Raw genomic sequence first — 17,040 nt, 5'->3', positions numbered from 1 at the left:
TTTACACCATCAATGCATATAAATTATCTCTATATATTATTGATAATATTTTTATGTTTCTTTCAATTTAATTTTAAATAAAAAAAAATTGTGTGCGGATATGAACCTCACTCTCTTTGATCTATTTTGTAATATTTTTTTGAAAGATTGTTATATTTTGTAATAAAACATGGATCACGTAGAAGAGTTTAGTAAACATGAAATCAAAAGAATACCATAGTTATATTATGACGAGGCGTTATTTGGTTGTACATCAAATAGACAAATTTAGGAAGGTAAAGGTATGAAGTACCCCATTCCAACAACTAAATTGGTTTATCCGTCAATAATCGGTGAATGTTTGCATTATTCAATATTTATAATAACAATATTATTTTTATAAAATAATTAAAGAAATCAATAAACACACATAAACATGCCCACCCCTACACGTAAACATGTGGTTATCTCTTGAGTAATTACTCGTGTGGACACATCTTCTATGTACAATGTAACTAACTCAACAATAATCTCTCTCCCACATCTCTCTCTCCATTTGAGTGACCAATGAAAGTTTGTGTATTCCAACAAACATGGTATGAAAACAATGATTGAGCTAAACAATGATAATAATAAAGAAGGAACAAATTTACGTTTTGTGATCATCTTCTTGGATTTTCCATATATCAATTAATTTTTACTGTAAAAATGGGATTCATCAGCGGCATGATCATTGGTATTATGATTGGTATGATATTGGTTGTCGCTTTCGCTCGTCAAGAAAGTACTCGATCCAAGCGTCGCACAGATTTGGTATATCTTCTAAAACTTACTACATTAATTTAATTGATTTTAACTCCTTCCTCTATTTCATTTCATAGTAATAATATGAATCATTTTCTATGATACTTCTTGTTATAATTTTATTAACTTACGTGTTCGGGGTGTGTTTTTTATGAATCTATTATAGGCAAAGACAATAGCAAAGTTTGCGAGGATGACAGTGGAGGATTCGAGAAAACTTCTACCTCCAAATTTTTATCCATCATGGGTGGTATTTACTCAAAGACAAAAGTTTAGTTCAGTTTTCTCCTTTTATGTTTTAACTTTTCCTTGTAGAACCTCCAAAATAAAATTTGTTATAGATTCTAATATTAATATGTTTCATAATACAGTTAAATTGGCTTAATAGCCATTTAGAAAAGATTTGGCCATTTGTCAATGAGGTAATTTACTTTAGTATTTTTTTTTTTTATCAAGTTTTGGTATATACATTTTTTGTGAGGCTATATGGATATAGTGTTTTTTCTAATACAATATTGCAATATGAAAATATATGTAGGCAGCGACAGAATTGGTAAAAAGCAACGTCGAACCAATTCTTGAACAGTATAGGCCAGTGGTTTTGTCTTCTCTCACATTTTCAACGTTTACACTCGGTAATGTAGCTCCACAATTTACAGGTTAGATATATTATTATTATTATTATTATTATTATTATTATTATTATTGTTATTGTGAAATTTGAGTCTTGTCTTTTGTGATATGACTAATTATGAGTATAAAACATTATATTTATTTGATTGATAATTTCATGCGGTACTCGTTGTCATTGTCATTGGTTTATGTAAAAGGCATTACAAAAAATGGATGATTTTGCTCGTGCTTATGCTCTAGATTTCTCGTAGTCTTATAATTCAAGAGTTTACCTCAACTCGTTTTAGTTATGTAAACTCGAATCGTAAACTTGTACGAGTTTATCTAAAATTAAATTATATAAAATTTATCATATATATAACATATGTAAGCTAATATTTAAACAAAATATAATCAATTAACCACATTTAAATAATAAACTCTAACAATAAAAAACAAAAATTATCGGTACATTTAAACTTTGTTTCATCTTCAGTTGTAACTTTAACTTTAATTGTTCAATTTTCTCATTTAAATACTTGAGCAAGTAATATATTTGAATGATTTCAAATCAATCAATAATAAGCATGGGAAAAACGAGTTATGTTAACCGTAAAGACAACATTTCAGAGCACTTTGGGATTGAAAAAAGAATTGGATTTTGAAAGAAAATGAGAGAAAAAAAAAACCAAAATAAAAAAAATCAAAGGTAAACTCGGACGAGTTTACACGAGTTTACCGAATTTAACACGTGTTAATTCGGTCAAACTCGTCAAACTTTCCGATTTCACCAAAAATCGAGTTTATTTTCAAATTTATACGTTTTTGCCACCTAAAAACGTAAACTCGGACGAGTTTACGAGTTAACACTCGATTTATGAAACAGTGCTAGTTAGTCATAACCTATGTGAACAAAGTGATTGTTCTATATATAGGAATTTCGATTATTGAAGAGGATAGTGGGCCCAATGGAGCAACAATGGAGTTTGACTTGCAGTGGGATGGTAACCCGGATATTGTTCTTGCCATTAAAACCAAAGTTGGTATTGTATTACCTGTGCAGGTAACTCACAAATACTTGTTGGATGACTCAAAGCATTAATTTTAAGGTTAAATAATTTTTGGACCCTGTAAGTATTTCAAATTTCATTTTTAATCCATAAAAAAAATTAGCAAGTTTTTGTCCCCCAAATATTTTTCGTTGTAACTTTTAGTCTCTATTTTTAAGTAAACTCAGATGTACCGTTCATATTTTTCAATGATTTTTTTTATAGAGTATCATATCAATCTTTTACACAAAATTTCGAATTTTTAAAAAAAATATGAACTAAATATAAATGTTACTAAAGCGTTAAAAAATTAAAATTTATATTCAATTTATTCCTTATTAGACAAATTTATACATTTGAAAAATATATTTCTATAATATACTAAACATAATTGCAAAAAATAATTCAAAGTTTTAAAGGATATATATATATATATATATATCAGTTTCCTTAAAAGCAATGACTAAAAACCGTAACGAAAAACATATATATGGGGACCAAAACTTGATGAAAATTTAGAGGGATTAAAAATGAAATTTGAAATATTTATAGGGACCAAAAAATTATTTAACCCTCAATTTTAAATTTTAACAACCTTTACCATTCTATTATTTCTATTTCATTGTAACTTGTTTATATAGGTAAAAAATATTGGATTCACTGGGGTTTTCAGGTTGATCTTCAAACCTCTTGTAGCTGAATTCCCTGCTTTTGGAGCCGTATGTTTTTCTCTAAGAAAAAAGGTGATTTATATTGTCTTGTATTTTATCCTCGTATTAGAAAAGAAAATATTTTAAAAGTTATTTGTCTAATAAGTGTTTCAAAATGTTGAATGAACAAAAAAAAAATTTGATGTTATTTCATGATAGCTCTACTCTTTGATGTCTAGTAACCAAGTAACCAAAATAAAACTAACTTTGATGAATGTTGGCACATAATGCAGATTTCAGTTGGCTAGTTATAATATAATGTCAATGAGAATGTGTTAAAAAACTTGCATAGTTAAAAAATTTAACTACTTCGATTTTTGTTTTTGTTTGTTTTACGAACAGAAAGCTTTGGATTTTACTCTTAAGGTTGTTGGTGGTGATATTTCAACCTTACCAGGGGTATCTGAAGCTATTGAGGTACAAGAAAATTATTTTGAAAGACAATTTTGTTACTCCTTTGATTTTATTTGGTCAAATGTATCATGAGGTCCTTTAAATTTAATATTTGTATTAGATTAGTCCATTCAGTTTTTATAATTTCAAATTAGTTCTTTATATTAGTTAAAGTATGCACCTAATCCTTTAAGTCATAAAAATCATGCACCATTACCCCTCTTTCCATCAAACTCAATTAAAAAATGCTTATGTGAATTGTTAAGTTAGATAATTATGTTTGGTGTTATAAACGGTTTTTAGACCTTCTACCTCAATGTTAAATGATTGCTTAAGCACTTTTCAACAAAGTTAGAAGAAAAAAGGATCAACTTGTTGCAAAAATAAAAAATAAAATATTAACCAACTAACTTGTTCACTTTAATTGACATAAAAGATCAATTTTAAAAATAAAATAAAAAACTAAAAGAACTATTCCGATACAAGCGTTAAACTGAAAGGATTTCATGATGCATTTGGAAATTTTATATACATGGATATGTTAAAATATAAAATGGGAAAAAACATACATAATCTTCGCCTGTAGACAAAATTTCAGAGTTGTGTTATAGAATAATGATTAGGCAGTAGATAAGTTTTATGGTTTCACAAATTTTATTGTCCTATGCTATTTTTTACCATTGAAAATACTAATTACATATCCAAGGTTTTAAAGGGTGCTTCTCTACTTCGTTTTCCCTAATCTTCTGAAGATCATAAATATTGTTAGAGGATACTCAAAAAAGAGCGTAAAGTTTTTGTACATTGTCGTTTGAATCATGAATAAGTGCAATCAACTACATAAGTTTCTCGTATGGGTGTTATTGTCAATTTATTTTCAACTCATACAACACTGTACCTATGTAACAGACTGCTCTTTTATTTATTCAGGAAACAATTCGAGATGCCATTGAAGACTCTATAACTTGGCCAGTACGTAAAGTCATACCAATTATACCAGGAGATTATAGGTATAAAAAATTTCATTCTTACTATCTTCTGAAAAGCAATACGAGATTATTTTCTTTCTTGCTAAGTTATGTTGTAGGAACCTTAAAAGTTTGATTGGTGTATGTATTTTAAAACTTTCAAGTTAAAAGTTCTGTTAAGTACAATTTTTTTTTTGGAATCAACAATTAATATTTTTAGCATTTCCCAATTTTCTTTATGGTTGGGCTTGAATCTAAGCTGACCTTTAACTTACCCATCTTTCTAGTTGGAATTAACCTCAAGTGTTATCACTAGTGAAAGGTATCATAGAGAGACTTGTGATTTACAATTTATGTAATTTTTTATTATTATTATTATATATTATTAGTTTGGGCTTTAATCACAAATTCATGTTGATGAATCTTCAATTTTCTGAGAGAGTTGATTGCTATCTTGGTTGTTGGCATGTATTGATCGTATTGCATTTTATTTTGGAATTATAAATCATTGTCATTTCTACATGTTTTGAATATTATTTTTTTCGGCCAAATTGTCTTTTTCATCACATTTTAATTTTATTATTTTTCATCTGACAGTAACCTAGAATTGAAACCCGTTGGAACACTAGATGTAAAACTAGTGCAGGCAAAGAACTTATCAAATAAAGATATAATTGGAAAATCTGATCCTTTTGCTGTGGTATTTGTACGCCCACTCCGTGACAAAACCAAAACCAGTAAAATAATTGTAAGTCCCTATTTATTTGTTTCTTTATCATTGTGTGTGTGTGTGGTTGCAAATCATAATATAATTATTGGTCATGCTCAGAACAACCAGTTGAACCCAATATGGAATGAGCACTTTGAATTCATTATTGAAGACGAATCAACACAACACTTGACCATAAGAATCTTTGATGATGAAGGCATTCAAGCAGCTGAGCTTATTGGTTGTGCCCAAGTTTCCCTAAAGGAACTTGAGCCTGGTAAAGTTAAGGATGTATGGTTGAAATTGGTTAAAGATTTAGAGATCCACAAAGATAACAAATATAGGGGTGAGGTAATATATTCACATAGTTTGTGAAGAGTTTGTCTGCTTTATGTTATCACGACATTCTAATATTGAACTTTGTTCCATCTTGTTATGAACCCACACACACATATATATATATATATAGGTACACTTGGAGCTATTGTATTGCCCATATGGAGTTGAGAACACTTTTAAGAGCCCTTTTGTCCGTGATTACTCACTAACAACGTTTGAGAAGACACTGAAGAATGGAGCTAGTGATGGAGAGGAAGAAGATAACTCAATATCATCATCATCATCATCATCACGGAGGAAAAGCAACGTGATTGTAAGAGGAGTTCTATCGGTCACTGTAATTTCAGCTGAAGACTTACCAATAGTAGATTTTATGGGCAAGGCTGACCCATTTGTTGTCCTTGCATTGAAAAAATCAGAAAAGAAACAAAAGACCCGAGTAAGTAAGACTTATGATGTTATTGGGTTTTTAAATACTATATATAGTTTCAATAGATTGATTATTAAACAATAATAATAATTAATGTATTCTCAGGTTGTAAATGAAACTCTAAATCCAGTATGGAATCAAACATTTGACTTCGTTGTGGAGGATGGATTACACGACATGCTAATTGTTGAACTATGGGATCATGACACCTTTGGAAAGGTAACACACCTCTTAAACTTGTCGTCTACTTGAAAGTTTGTTTGTTTTATGAATTGAAACCTGATATCCTAACTTCCCACCTCCCTCTAACCCACTCTTCAGCGAGCTACGTGTTCCTTTCATTTCCTTTTAACTCTCTCTCGTTGTATATCATGTGGAGCTATGTTTCTTATTGATAGCCATTTTATTTATTTATATTATTTTTAAATCATTCAATTTCAAATACTCTGAATTAGCTAGACGACGACTGTGAAACTTTTTTATTATCAATTCAACAATGTTCCTCGGATGAAATTCAGTGTTTTCCTTTTTCTTTTGTAGGAAAAAATGGGAAAAGTGATCATGACACTAACCAAGGTCATATTGGAAGGGGAATACGACGAAACATTTATTTTGGATGATGCTAAATCCGGAAAGATTAATTTGCATCTAAGATGGACTCCACAACACAAGTATCGGGAACCTTAATAGACTTCTTACATACACATTTGACTGGATTTATTTCTATAAAAATGATTGTTAATATTTTTTTTTTAAAATTATTTAATTTAAAATTTGTTTAAAAATGGTACAATATGATTGATCTACGTTAATCAAAATCTATCGTTCAACCCAAATCGTTCTAGGAGTTAAGATCATCTTCATTTATGTCTTTCTCTATTTGTTACATTTGGATAAAAAGTAAAAAAACAATTAATGATATGGTGGGATCCATTCAACGGAGTCAAGATCATCTTCATTTATGTTTTTCTCCATTTGTTTCATTTGGAGAAATAAAGACACATAAAAAGTAAAAAAAATAATTAAAGATGATGGATCCACTCAATGATAAAACTCACAACCTTTTTATACTCTATTTATTTTTATAAATCGAAAAGATCTTGACTCAAAATCAGTATTGGCGCAAACCTAAATCACTCATTCACCCATTTACTCCACTTAATTGGGTCTTCATTTGTAAAAAATTCAAGTAGTTCTAGTCCATCAATCATAAGCTGTATTCAAAATGCACGTTGAACTTAAGAGCTTCTTTTTTTAGTTTCTTTCAACCATCCTCTATTTCATTAGCTATCAAAGCACCTTCCAAATTGTCACTCCCCTTAGTGAGGTGGGGTTTAGTATGGGAAAGCAAAGTTGTCTCCCACCATGAGAAAGCTAATTTAAACGGTTAGATTAAGTATAAAACATAGTCTTATCATACACTCTCAACACCGGAATTTTTTATCACTATCTTCCACAACCATCACTCTCCTTCATCTCCACCAACCCATAACCATCAACACCATCATAACCATCGTGATTTTTCTTAAATTCCCAACTCTCGTTACTTTTCTAATTCTTCTAAAGCTCTCTGTGACCTCACGACAACCAACCATCTCTATATATATAACTTTTCTCTCTCTAATTGACAGATGAAATATGAAGCTCTTTTATGCAATTCTTAATTCCTCAATCATCTTCTTATTCTTCAGTCTCTCTTTTTGTAACAAAATCCCAATCCTATATTTTACTACTTGTTGTTCTCATAACTCAATTTTCTTGTTATTTTATCTTTTTTAATTTGATTTGATTTTATTCTTCTCACTTGAATCTCACGATAATAGAAGGTAAAATAAGGTAATTTGATTTGTTATGGGAATTGAATAAATTGGACGTGTGAGAGATGAATGTTGCTGGTGTGTTGTTGTTTCCTGATTGAAAAAACTCGTCAATATTTGTTCTCTCATATCCATTTTCGTTTTCCAGATTAAAAAAAAAGATTTTTTTCTTTTTAATCTTTAGGCTAGTTCAAGGCAAGAAATAACTATCACACTTATAATCTAGACATATTTTTGTTTTGGTGATCTGATTTTGTTTAAATTGTTTGATTTTTGAGACTAATGAGTTTTTATATTTCAAGTTGAAAGATTAGATATGACATTGAAATGATGGTGGAGAAGAGTTGGAAATTTAAGAAAAATCACGATGGTTATGATGGTGATGGGTTGGTAGGGATGAAGGAGAGTGATGGTTGTGGAAGATAGTGACAAAAAAATTTGGTGTTGAGAGTGTATGATAAGACTATGTTCTATACTTAATCTAACCGTTTAAATTAATTTTCCCATAGTAGGAAACAACTTTACTTTCCTATATTAAATCCCACCATAGAGTTCCGATATCCCTTTGCCCAAAACCTTTAAATTATTTGACATAATTTTAGACAAAATTGTGTACATGCACCCGAACCAAGGAGATTGGTAAAAAATTGTTCAACTAGTAGTTTCCTATATTAAGGATTATCGTTTGTCAGAATAAGAAGAATGAATTATTTGATCATTTGACTAGTTTACCATTAACATGAAAATCAGCAATGAATGTCAAAAAAGTCATCGTTTATTTCATTTAAAATTTCTTCAAGGACGCTCTTTTCATTCCAAAAAGTCCTCTTTTTGTCTTTTAAAATAAACTAATTAATAGTAATAATAGGAAGTATGTTTGAAAAGAAATTAAATAATAAATCCACATAATAACTTGTATAGAAGCGTATATTTATGGACGCATTTTTCTTTCAAATGAGGCTTATAATTAGGAATGAAGAAAGTCATTAACTAATGTTCTTTATGAAAATTTCCTCAAAATTAGTTTTGGCCCTCTCTTGGTAATTATACAAAACAACATTTACTTGTCTCATACGTTCATATTCGTATTTTATTTGAGATGTATACACTTCTTAAAAAGAATTATAAGACTAAAATTGAGTTTAATTTTCAGGCAATGTTAGCTTAAAAAGTTTTAGTGTTAGTACATCACAATGAATCATGTGCGTAACTCTAAAAGTTAACTCAAAAAAATATATTATAGAGGGTATGTTGCAAAATAATTGAAATTTGTAGGGGTTTTAGATCTCTAAAAACTTAGTTAAATTTGTGGAGGTTTCTAACCTCCTCTAAATTTCAGTTTTATAACAAATTTTAAAAACCAAATAAATTATATATGATTGACTAGGTCTCCTATCTCAATTAATTATGATGACTTTTTTTTGGTCTAAGTAGTTTAATGAATTTTATCCATTAAGAAAAATACGTGAAAAATCTTGGTTTCACATCTGGCTTGAAACGGATTCAATGCTTTTGATGTTTGCTTTTAAAAACAATCATATGACTTATTGGTCTCTAAGAAACAGGTGGATAAACTACATGGAGGCAACAAGGAATATGAACTTCATGATGTCTCATATATACAGGGAAAATAATGTTTGCGTAGATGCGTTAGCCAATATTGATTTAAATATACATTGTTTTGTTTGGTGGCAGGATGCTCCTGGTAACATTAGACTGGAAGTGGTTAAAAATATGTTGGGAATGCCCAAAGGTTTGGGGTATATCCCACTTTTCTTTTTGTATGCTCTTATTTTTCTTTGAATGAATTTGGGTAGTGCACTTTGCACCACTCTTTAGTTAAAAAATAAAATAAAATTCCAACTCATACATACTACAACGTCTCTACCAATTGGGTTGTTTTGCTTATAACATTGGTATTGCTAATGCAGTTTTTGCTGAGATCTTTGGTATAATTTTAGCAATTGAATGCGCGTATCAGAAGAATTGGTCCAATCTCTGGATTGAAACAGATTCAATGATAGCTTCCTTGGCATTCAAGTCCCAACATATTGTCCCCTGGCAGCTGAAAAATAGATGGGAAAACTATTTGTTGATGATTTCTAATATGCACTTCATGATTACTCACATCTTTAGAGAAGGTAATCATTGTGTTGATAAGCTTGTAAATTTAGGTCTAAGTGTGGTAAATTTCACTTGGTGGAATTACCCTCCTGCAGAGATTCTAGGAGACTTACTAAAAATAGATTAGGTCTTCCTTATTTCAGATTTTAGGGCAAACCTTTTTGCTTAAAAAAAAAAATTATGATGACTAAGTATTTTAAGGGGCTGTTAATTTAGACCACCTAAAAACACTAAGTGTAAATTTGCAAGCTACATCCACTTATTTTTTACTAAAATATTCATTTATCGTTATTCAACCTAATTTTAAATGGAAGGACAGTTTAGTAACTAAATAAATAGGATCTCCTTTTTTTTTTTTAGGAGAAATAAACAGCATCTCCTTGTTTCTCGGCCGAATATACTATTATGAATTTGTCCAAATTAATTAGCAGTTTTTTTTTTTCTCTCTTTCAACTAATTTTTTTTTTTTTTTATAGATAGACGAAATGACAAAGTCATTATAAACTCACACACATAAGTAGAGGTACTGAGTTTCAAACCCCGGTCAAAACATTCGACCTAACAATTTCGACATTTTGTCAGTGGAGTTAGGACTTCTGGATCTCTTTCAACTAATCTACGAGCACAGTATTTTTTTTCCTTCAACTAATTAATGAGCAAAGTGTTTTATTCTTTCTTTCAACTAATAATTTAATTTTAGTGTTTCCGTGAGCTTAGCTCAGTTGGTAGGGACGTTGTATAATTTATGCGGGGGTCGGAATTCGAACCTCAGACATCCTATTTCTCTACGTTTAATTATGTGAACTTTAACCACCAAACTACTAGAAGAAGAAAAAAAATTGCAGCGTTTTTTTTTTCTTCAGGAAAAATAATTTTTTTTGCCAGCGTTAGTAATTTAGTAACCAAAATCAGTTTATGAAAAACTTCCGTTTACATTTTTTTTGAAAGAACTTCGGTTTACAATAATACAATTAACATGTTCTTCTTTTAGAAAAAAAATTAACATACTGTGTTTCCTTTTTTTTTTTGTCAAGTAGCCTAGTGACTTGATTCACACACATTAAATATGGAGAAGTGGGTATCCAGGGTTTGAATCCCAGCCCCTGCACAAATTATCTCTGGTAGCTACCAACTTAAGTTTGAGTTTCCTCATTTTTTTTTTTGGTCTAGTAGCGTAGTAGCTGAAGCTCACACAATTAAATGTGGAGAAGTGGGGTTTCCAGGGTTCGAACTCCCGTCCCTGCATAAATTATGCAATACCCTGCCAATTGAGATAAACTCACGGGGACTTTCCTCGTCTTTTTTAATCTATATGAAACAGTCGAATACAACAAATATTAATGAGAGTATAGATATTCAACATCATATCATATCATATATAATATACACCAAAAATGTGTTTCCTCTAAAAAAAACAAAAGTGTTGCTATTGGATTCCGGATAGCACTTTTGTGACATTGAAGTGTGAAGAATGTCATGTGACATTGACACCTTTGTGTCACCAAAGTGCTACCTCCATCTCAATAGAGATAAAAAAATAAAAAACTATATAAAAATTCTGTGTGGACTGTATGTGCAATAAATAAGAGAAATGTTAGGATCATATCTACTAACACTATTTTTAACACACCCAATAAAAATTAACAATGTGTTCCACTTTTTTAATTCAATTAACCTGAAACTTGTTCAACTGGTTTCTAAACATTTTTTTTTTTTTTTTTTTGTATAACTTAGTACAACAGTTGGAGAGAGAAAGAGAAGAAGAAGAAAAAGAAGAGAGACAAGAGTGCGGAGAACACGACACAACCATCTTCAATCTTGAAAGCTTGAAATTCCAATGAACAATCCGATGAAAACCTAAAAAGGGGGCAAGTTTCATTGTATCTGAAAACGTAAAATCAGAATTCCCTATTAAAAAAAAATTAATAGAACCCTAAACAAAAATTTTGATCTAAATATATTCCTGAATCAATATAATAGGTCAATTGCAAGATTCGACTTTTATCTCTCTTCTCTATGAGGTTCATTTCTGATTTTTCTTCAATTTAATTGCTTTAATTTTAATGAAGTTTCACAAATCATAAGCATGAATTTGCTCCAAATCACATGATCAAAACACCAGGTAAATGATGATGCTCGTACTGGATGGACGATGAACAAAACCATTTCATGTAGAAGAGAGAAAGGCCACAAAGCTTTTGGGGGAAATTGGAATTAGAGAGACACACGTGACTCTTTTAATTTTGGGTTCCTAAACTTTCAAAGCGTTGAAGATAGAAATTGAAGATCCAGGTTGTTTCTCAACACTCTTCTCTCTTTTCTTTTTCTTATTCTCTTTCTCTCTCCAAGTGTTTATTAAGTTATTAAAAAAAAATCAAATGTTTAGAAACCAGTTGAATAGGTATCAAGTTAATTGAATTAAAAAAGTAGAACATATGACTAATTTTTATTGGGTGTGTTAAAAGAGAGTGTTAGTGAATGTGACCCTAACATTTCTTAATAAATAATTCTCTAGTCTACTAGACACAAAAAAGAAAAGTCTTATCGTAGAAAATTAGGGAAAACAGTACCTAATTTTCTAGGGAAAACTAGCGCTGGACAGGATTTTAAAAACCAGCCCAAACCGGCCGAAGCGTAACGGGTCGGGTCGGTTAAATGGTTAGTTCGGTTTAGCTTCAATGGTTTGCTATGGCTATACATGGTCGGTCACGGTTTGTATATTACAACCCACAATAAACCGTTTCGAACCGTTATACAGCCCATAATAAGATCCAACCCAATAAGCCCACATATATATAGTTAGTGTGAGAACATTGAAACCTGTGTCTGCGGCCGCTTTCCTTCCACATACACCATAATCGTTTTTTCCTTCATATCAAAACATATAAAAAAAACCGACAAATCACATATCATAGATCACAAATTCGTTCATTTTCTTCCATTTTCCACAAAAAAAAAACTTGAAACAAAAATCACAAATCAACTATGTTAATCAAGATTTTCAACCTTCCTTTCTTTTTTGTCACATAAATCCGAATCTCAATCAAGTTTCTAAAATCTCTGAAAGGTTTGTAAGTAAGATCTAATCACATTTGTTCATATTTTTATACTTTATATATATATATATATATTTCACCCTTAAGATAACATAATTGTTTCTAATTAATCTTTATTTTTTTTACTTGTTTCTGCTTAGGGTTCATTGGCTCTTGGAAACATGGAGGCTGAAGAAGGAAATGATACTATAATTTTGGATAACAGTGAGTTGGAACTTATAAATGTGCTGTTTTTTTTTTTGTGTTAATAATTATATTTCTATGAATATAATTTGTTGTGTTTAGTAATTATATTTCTATGAATGAAAAATGCTAATTGTAGCTATAATTATTTCATGAAAATATAAGGTATTTGTGCAGTATGTATAAGTTATCCATATATGTGCAAAATATGTTCTATTGCCTACTGGTTTAAATATATTTTTGGTTAATTATTGATTGATAATTGGAGATGCTTTTATTTAAGGCTTAATACTTTATAATTATTGAAACACTTAATATTTTATAATGCAAAAAACTTAGCTAGATGCATATCAGAATTACTTTACTAATCTTTTCAGCTGAATCTACTCAACAAGCAGCTGCTAAGCTCCCCCCTTACCCACTACTAGGTGTAGGAGACCTAATGCCAATGGTAATAGGAGAACATCTCTCGTTTGGCTTGATTTTATCCATTATCCAATGAACCAGAACCTACAGCCGCTTGTAAACACTGCCATAAAAGATATCATTGTGATTCTAAATTAAATGGGACGTCCAACATGTTAGCACACTCTAGAGTCTGCCTTAAGAAACCAGAGAACATGCTAAATGACCCTAGGCAAACAAATCTTATAAATGGGAAGGGTGGTTTTCTAGTTTCAAGTAGCCAAAGGTACATGCAAAAGATTGTAGGGATGCCGTAACCAACTTTGTTAACCTTGACGAACATGCCCATGCCATTAGAGAAGTAGAGAATGAAGAGTTATGAAGTATTATCTATGGCATGTCCCTTTGGAGGTATTCTGATAAAACTTGCTTTCTTTGTTATAATGAAATTTTCTTTAATCTAATGAAATTATTATGATTTACTAACTGATTTTAATTTACAGTTTATCATAAATGGTTGCTGCAATTTAAGTGGGATACTGGATGTTATAGACTTCTAGGGCTGCAGTTCAGGTTTGTTTTCAAATATCATTCATGCATATTTGTAAATTTAGAACATTAAACATATTGTTGTTTAGTTTTTTTTTTAAATAGCTATATTCATTCCTTTGTTGTGCAGCATCAACTACAACATCATTCTCCATGATTCGCCATGTTGTAGCATCAGCAATTGTAAGCAGCCTGTGCTTTTAAAGCCAGTGGAATTTATTTCATCTTTTACTCAAATATATTGGATGACTGTAATATATTATAATACTTATATTGTTGATACCGTTGGACAACTGTAATATTTACTAATATTGGTTGTATTGTGCTTGTTTGCTGTAGTCAATGCAAACAAGTTATATAATTTATATTTGGAACAAGTTTACAAATGGTGTCGGCGCAAACAAGTTCTATGTAATATATTGTGGCATAAAAATTGCTCTTAATTTTTACTTAAACTGAAAACTGATAGACCATAAAGATTAATGTGAATAGCCAAATTATTAATCTTGGTTTTATTTAAAACCCAAATTTCTGCTTATAATTTAGTTATGTTAAATTTTTAAAATATATTAAGCAGAAATTGATATATATAAAACCGAATTAACCGAACTAAACCACATATTTGACCGGCTTAACCGTTTACATCGAACCGACTAAACCAATGCCTAAGTTGGTCATAAATAATTTACAAATATGCAACCGTTGGTTTAAACGGTTTTAAATTTTGAAACCGATTTCGAATCTAATAGACCGACTTGTCCGCCCCTAATTTAACTATGAATAAACATACCATTTACGTGGACCGACTGGTTTGGTCCCTCCATTGATGAGAAGGACCGATGACAAGACTAATAGTTGAGTTTGTTTTCCCTTTCTTCTCTCCCCTCCCACTCTTGTCTTTTCTCAACCCTTTTTCTAGCTACTTCTTTCCTTCAAAACAAACAAATGAACTGAATTTCTCACATCCATCATGGACCATGATCAACCTTCTAAGCACCGTGTTCTAACTCTTCTCAACTCCCTCAAACAAGCTTCCAAAGATCTTCAAATCAAAACCAACCCTTTCACTTTTCTCTTCAAAACCGACTCTAAAGCCGCCGTTGAAGCTCTTTTAGAGCTTGAATCAAAAGCTATCACTATCTTCTCAACTAATCCAAATCTTTACAATCTCTCTCATTCTCTCACCACCCTCAAAACCTTGATCGAAAACTTGGAAAAATGCAAAGGTTATGGACTCAAATCCATTCTACAACGCCAAATCATCTCTTACAAGATTTCACAAGCTTCATCTTCCTTAGAATCCGAAATTCAAACTTATTTAGACCGTGTAATCATTATAAACCTTGTGAAGACACTGCAAGAACAGAACAACGAGGATGAACAGGTTAAGGCTATTGTTGAGTTTGAACAGAGGTTATTGTCGGGTTTTGATTTGGAGTTTCAAGATTTAATTTTGAGAGCAAAAATCTTTACCCTTTTGGAACGTACGTTGATTGAACCTTTTAGTTCGAAAAGGGTTCGAGAAGAATCAGCTATGGCTATAGCTGATTTGGTGAAATTCAACAAAAATGTTTTTGTTGGGTTAGTTTTGATGGGTCCAACGATTAAGGCTTTGATAGCAATGTCTTCTGAATGTTCAATAAAGGTTATTTCTTTGCTTGTTAGATTAATTCGTAGTCCTTTAGTTGATGAAATTTTATCTAATGGAATGATTCCTAAAATTATTGGTTTTTTGTTATCGAGTGATTGGTGTCTTCGTGTTGCGGCTTTGGATTGTGTTTTTGAACTTTGTTATATTGGTAGAAGAGAAGTTGTTGAAGCTATGTTACAACAAGAGTTGGTTAAAATATTGATGATTTTGCAAAGAAAAGAGGATTTATGTGATGTGGAAGAGATTAGAGAAAAAGAAAAAGTGTTAGGGGTGGATTATGATCTTGATGATTCTGTTTTTGATGGTTGTGTTTCGAGATTTGCAATACAAGTGGAAATTGGGGAAGGTTTGAGTAGTGAAGAAAAAAGAGAGGTGAAATTGGAGATACTGAGATTGGTGAAAGAGGCTTCACAATCAGATGCAGAGTTTGCTACTGTTAGTGCTGAGATATTGTGGGGTTCTTCACCTTAGAAATTGTATAGATTAGGGAAATTAGTTGGTGGTTTTGGACCAAGCTTGTCATTATTTTAGTGGGTGATGACTCTTCTTCCATTTAATGTTTGGAGTGGATGGATTTCTCTTGTATGTGCAAATTGTTGGGTTGGTTTCTTTGGAGTGGTGGGGAACGTTGGTTGGGTTAAATAGGAGAAATATTTGGGTGCCATAGTTTTTTGATGTCATTGGTGCATAAGTTCATTTTAGATGAAAGAGAATGATTAAAATAAATTATTTAGATGAGAGAGAATGAGTTGTTAAGAGAGAGATAGACACAAAGTTACCTATGACACCAATGACACCAAAAAACTATGGCATCCAAGTGCTACCCGTTAAATAGGGGTTGTGGTGGCTGTTCTTTCTAGCAGGAAATTGGGCACTTTTGGGTCCCTTTTTTGGGATTAGTCCTTTTTGTTTAGGATTTACTTTACCTTATTATTATTTATTTATATTTACATGAATATATTTAAGGGAACTGTTTGGTTTCATTTTTAGAGAAATGAAAATTGATTTTAAAGGTGGATTATTGATTATTATATCTTTGATTGTTCTTCAGTGGAATTAAGACTCAGTGAATAATTCTACATTCAATTTACTTTTAACAATAAATTTTAGAAAATTAATTCACTCAAAATTTATTTTTGTTAAGGAAAAACCAAACATACTTAAATTCATTTAAAATTAATTATTGTTACCACTTCGGATACCGAGTTTTCAATTTTTTTTTTATTGTTACCACATAAACAAACAATCTATAAGAAAATAAT

The 17,040-nt window shown here is 30.8% G+C and overlaps 1 protein-coding gene and 1 long non-coding RNA gene across 4 annotated transcripts; both read left to right on the top strand.

Moving 5' to 3' along the window:
- The first annotated feature begins 677 nt into the window (after positions 1–677).
- Positions 678–6,760, top strand: LOC11428816 (synaptotagmin-5). Its single transcript, XM_024777648.2, has 13 exons — positions 678–792; positions 950–1,063; positions 1,155–1,205; positions 1,322–1,442; positions 2,331–2,458; positions 3,086–3,187; positions 3,497–3,571; positions 4,478–4,557; positions 5,113–5,263; positions 5,345–5,575; positions 5,694–6,002; positions 6,099–6,212; positions 6,534–6,760. Exons 1-13 carry the CDS (start codon positions 688–690, stop codon positions 6,678–6,680), a joined length of 1,728 nt encoding a protein of 575 aa, XP_024633416.1. The 5' UTR covers positions 678–687; the 3' UTR covers positions 6,681–6,760.
- Positions 6,761–11,676: 4,916 nt separating this feature from the next.
- LOC112420440 (uncharacterized) lies at positions 11,677–14,616 on the top strand. 3 transcript variants are annotated; one of them, XR_005645343.1, is made up of 6 exons: positions 11,677–11,955; positions 12,057–12,226; positions 13,131–13,194; positions 13,551–13,989; positions 14,082–14,151; positions 14,258–14,616. It is a non-coding gene; the product is annotated as an uncharacterized lncRNA (long non-coding RNA). The 3 variants fall into 3 exon arrangements; XR_003010515.2 differs by having other exon boundaries at positions 11,677–12,226; positions 14,258–14,615; XR_005645342.1 differs by lacking the exons at positions 11,677–11,955; positions 12,057–12,226; positions 13,131–13,194 and having other exon boundaries at positions 13,376–13,989.
- The last annotated feature ends 2,424 nt before the right edge of the window (positions 14,617–17,040 follow it).

This window comes from Medicago truncatula, chromosome 3 (genome assembly GCF_003473485.1).
Source record: "Medicago truncatula cultivar Jemalong A17 chromosome 3, MtrunA17r5.0-ANR, whole genome shotgun sequence".
Taxonomy (NCBI): Eukaryota; Viridiplantae; Streptophyta; class Magnoliopsida; order Fabales; family Fabaceae; genus Medicago; species Medicago truncatula.
Note: the sequence above shows the minus strand (reverse complement) of the source record. Positions and strands in the feature narration are given on the sequence as shown.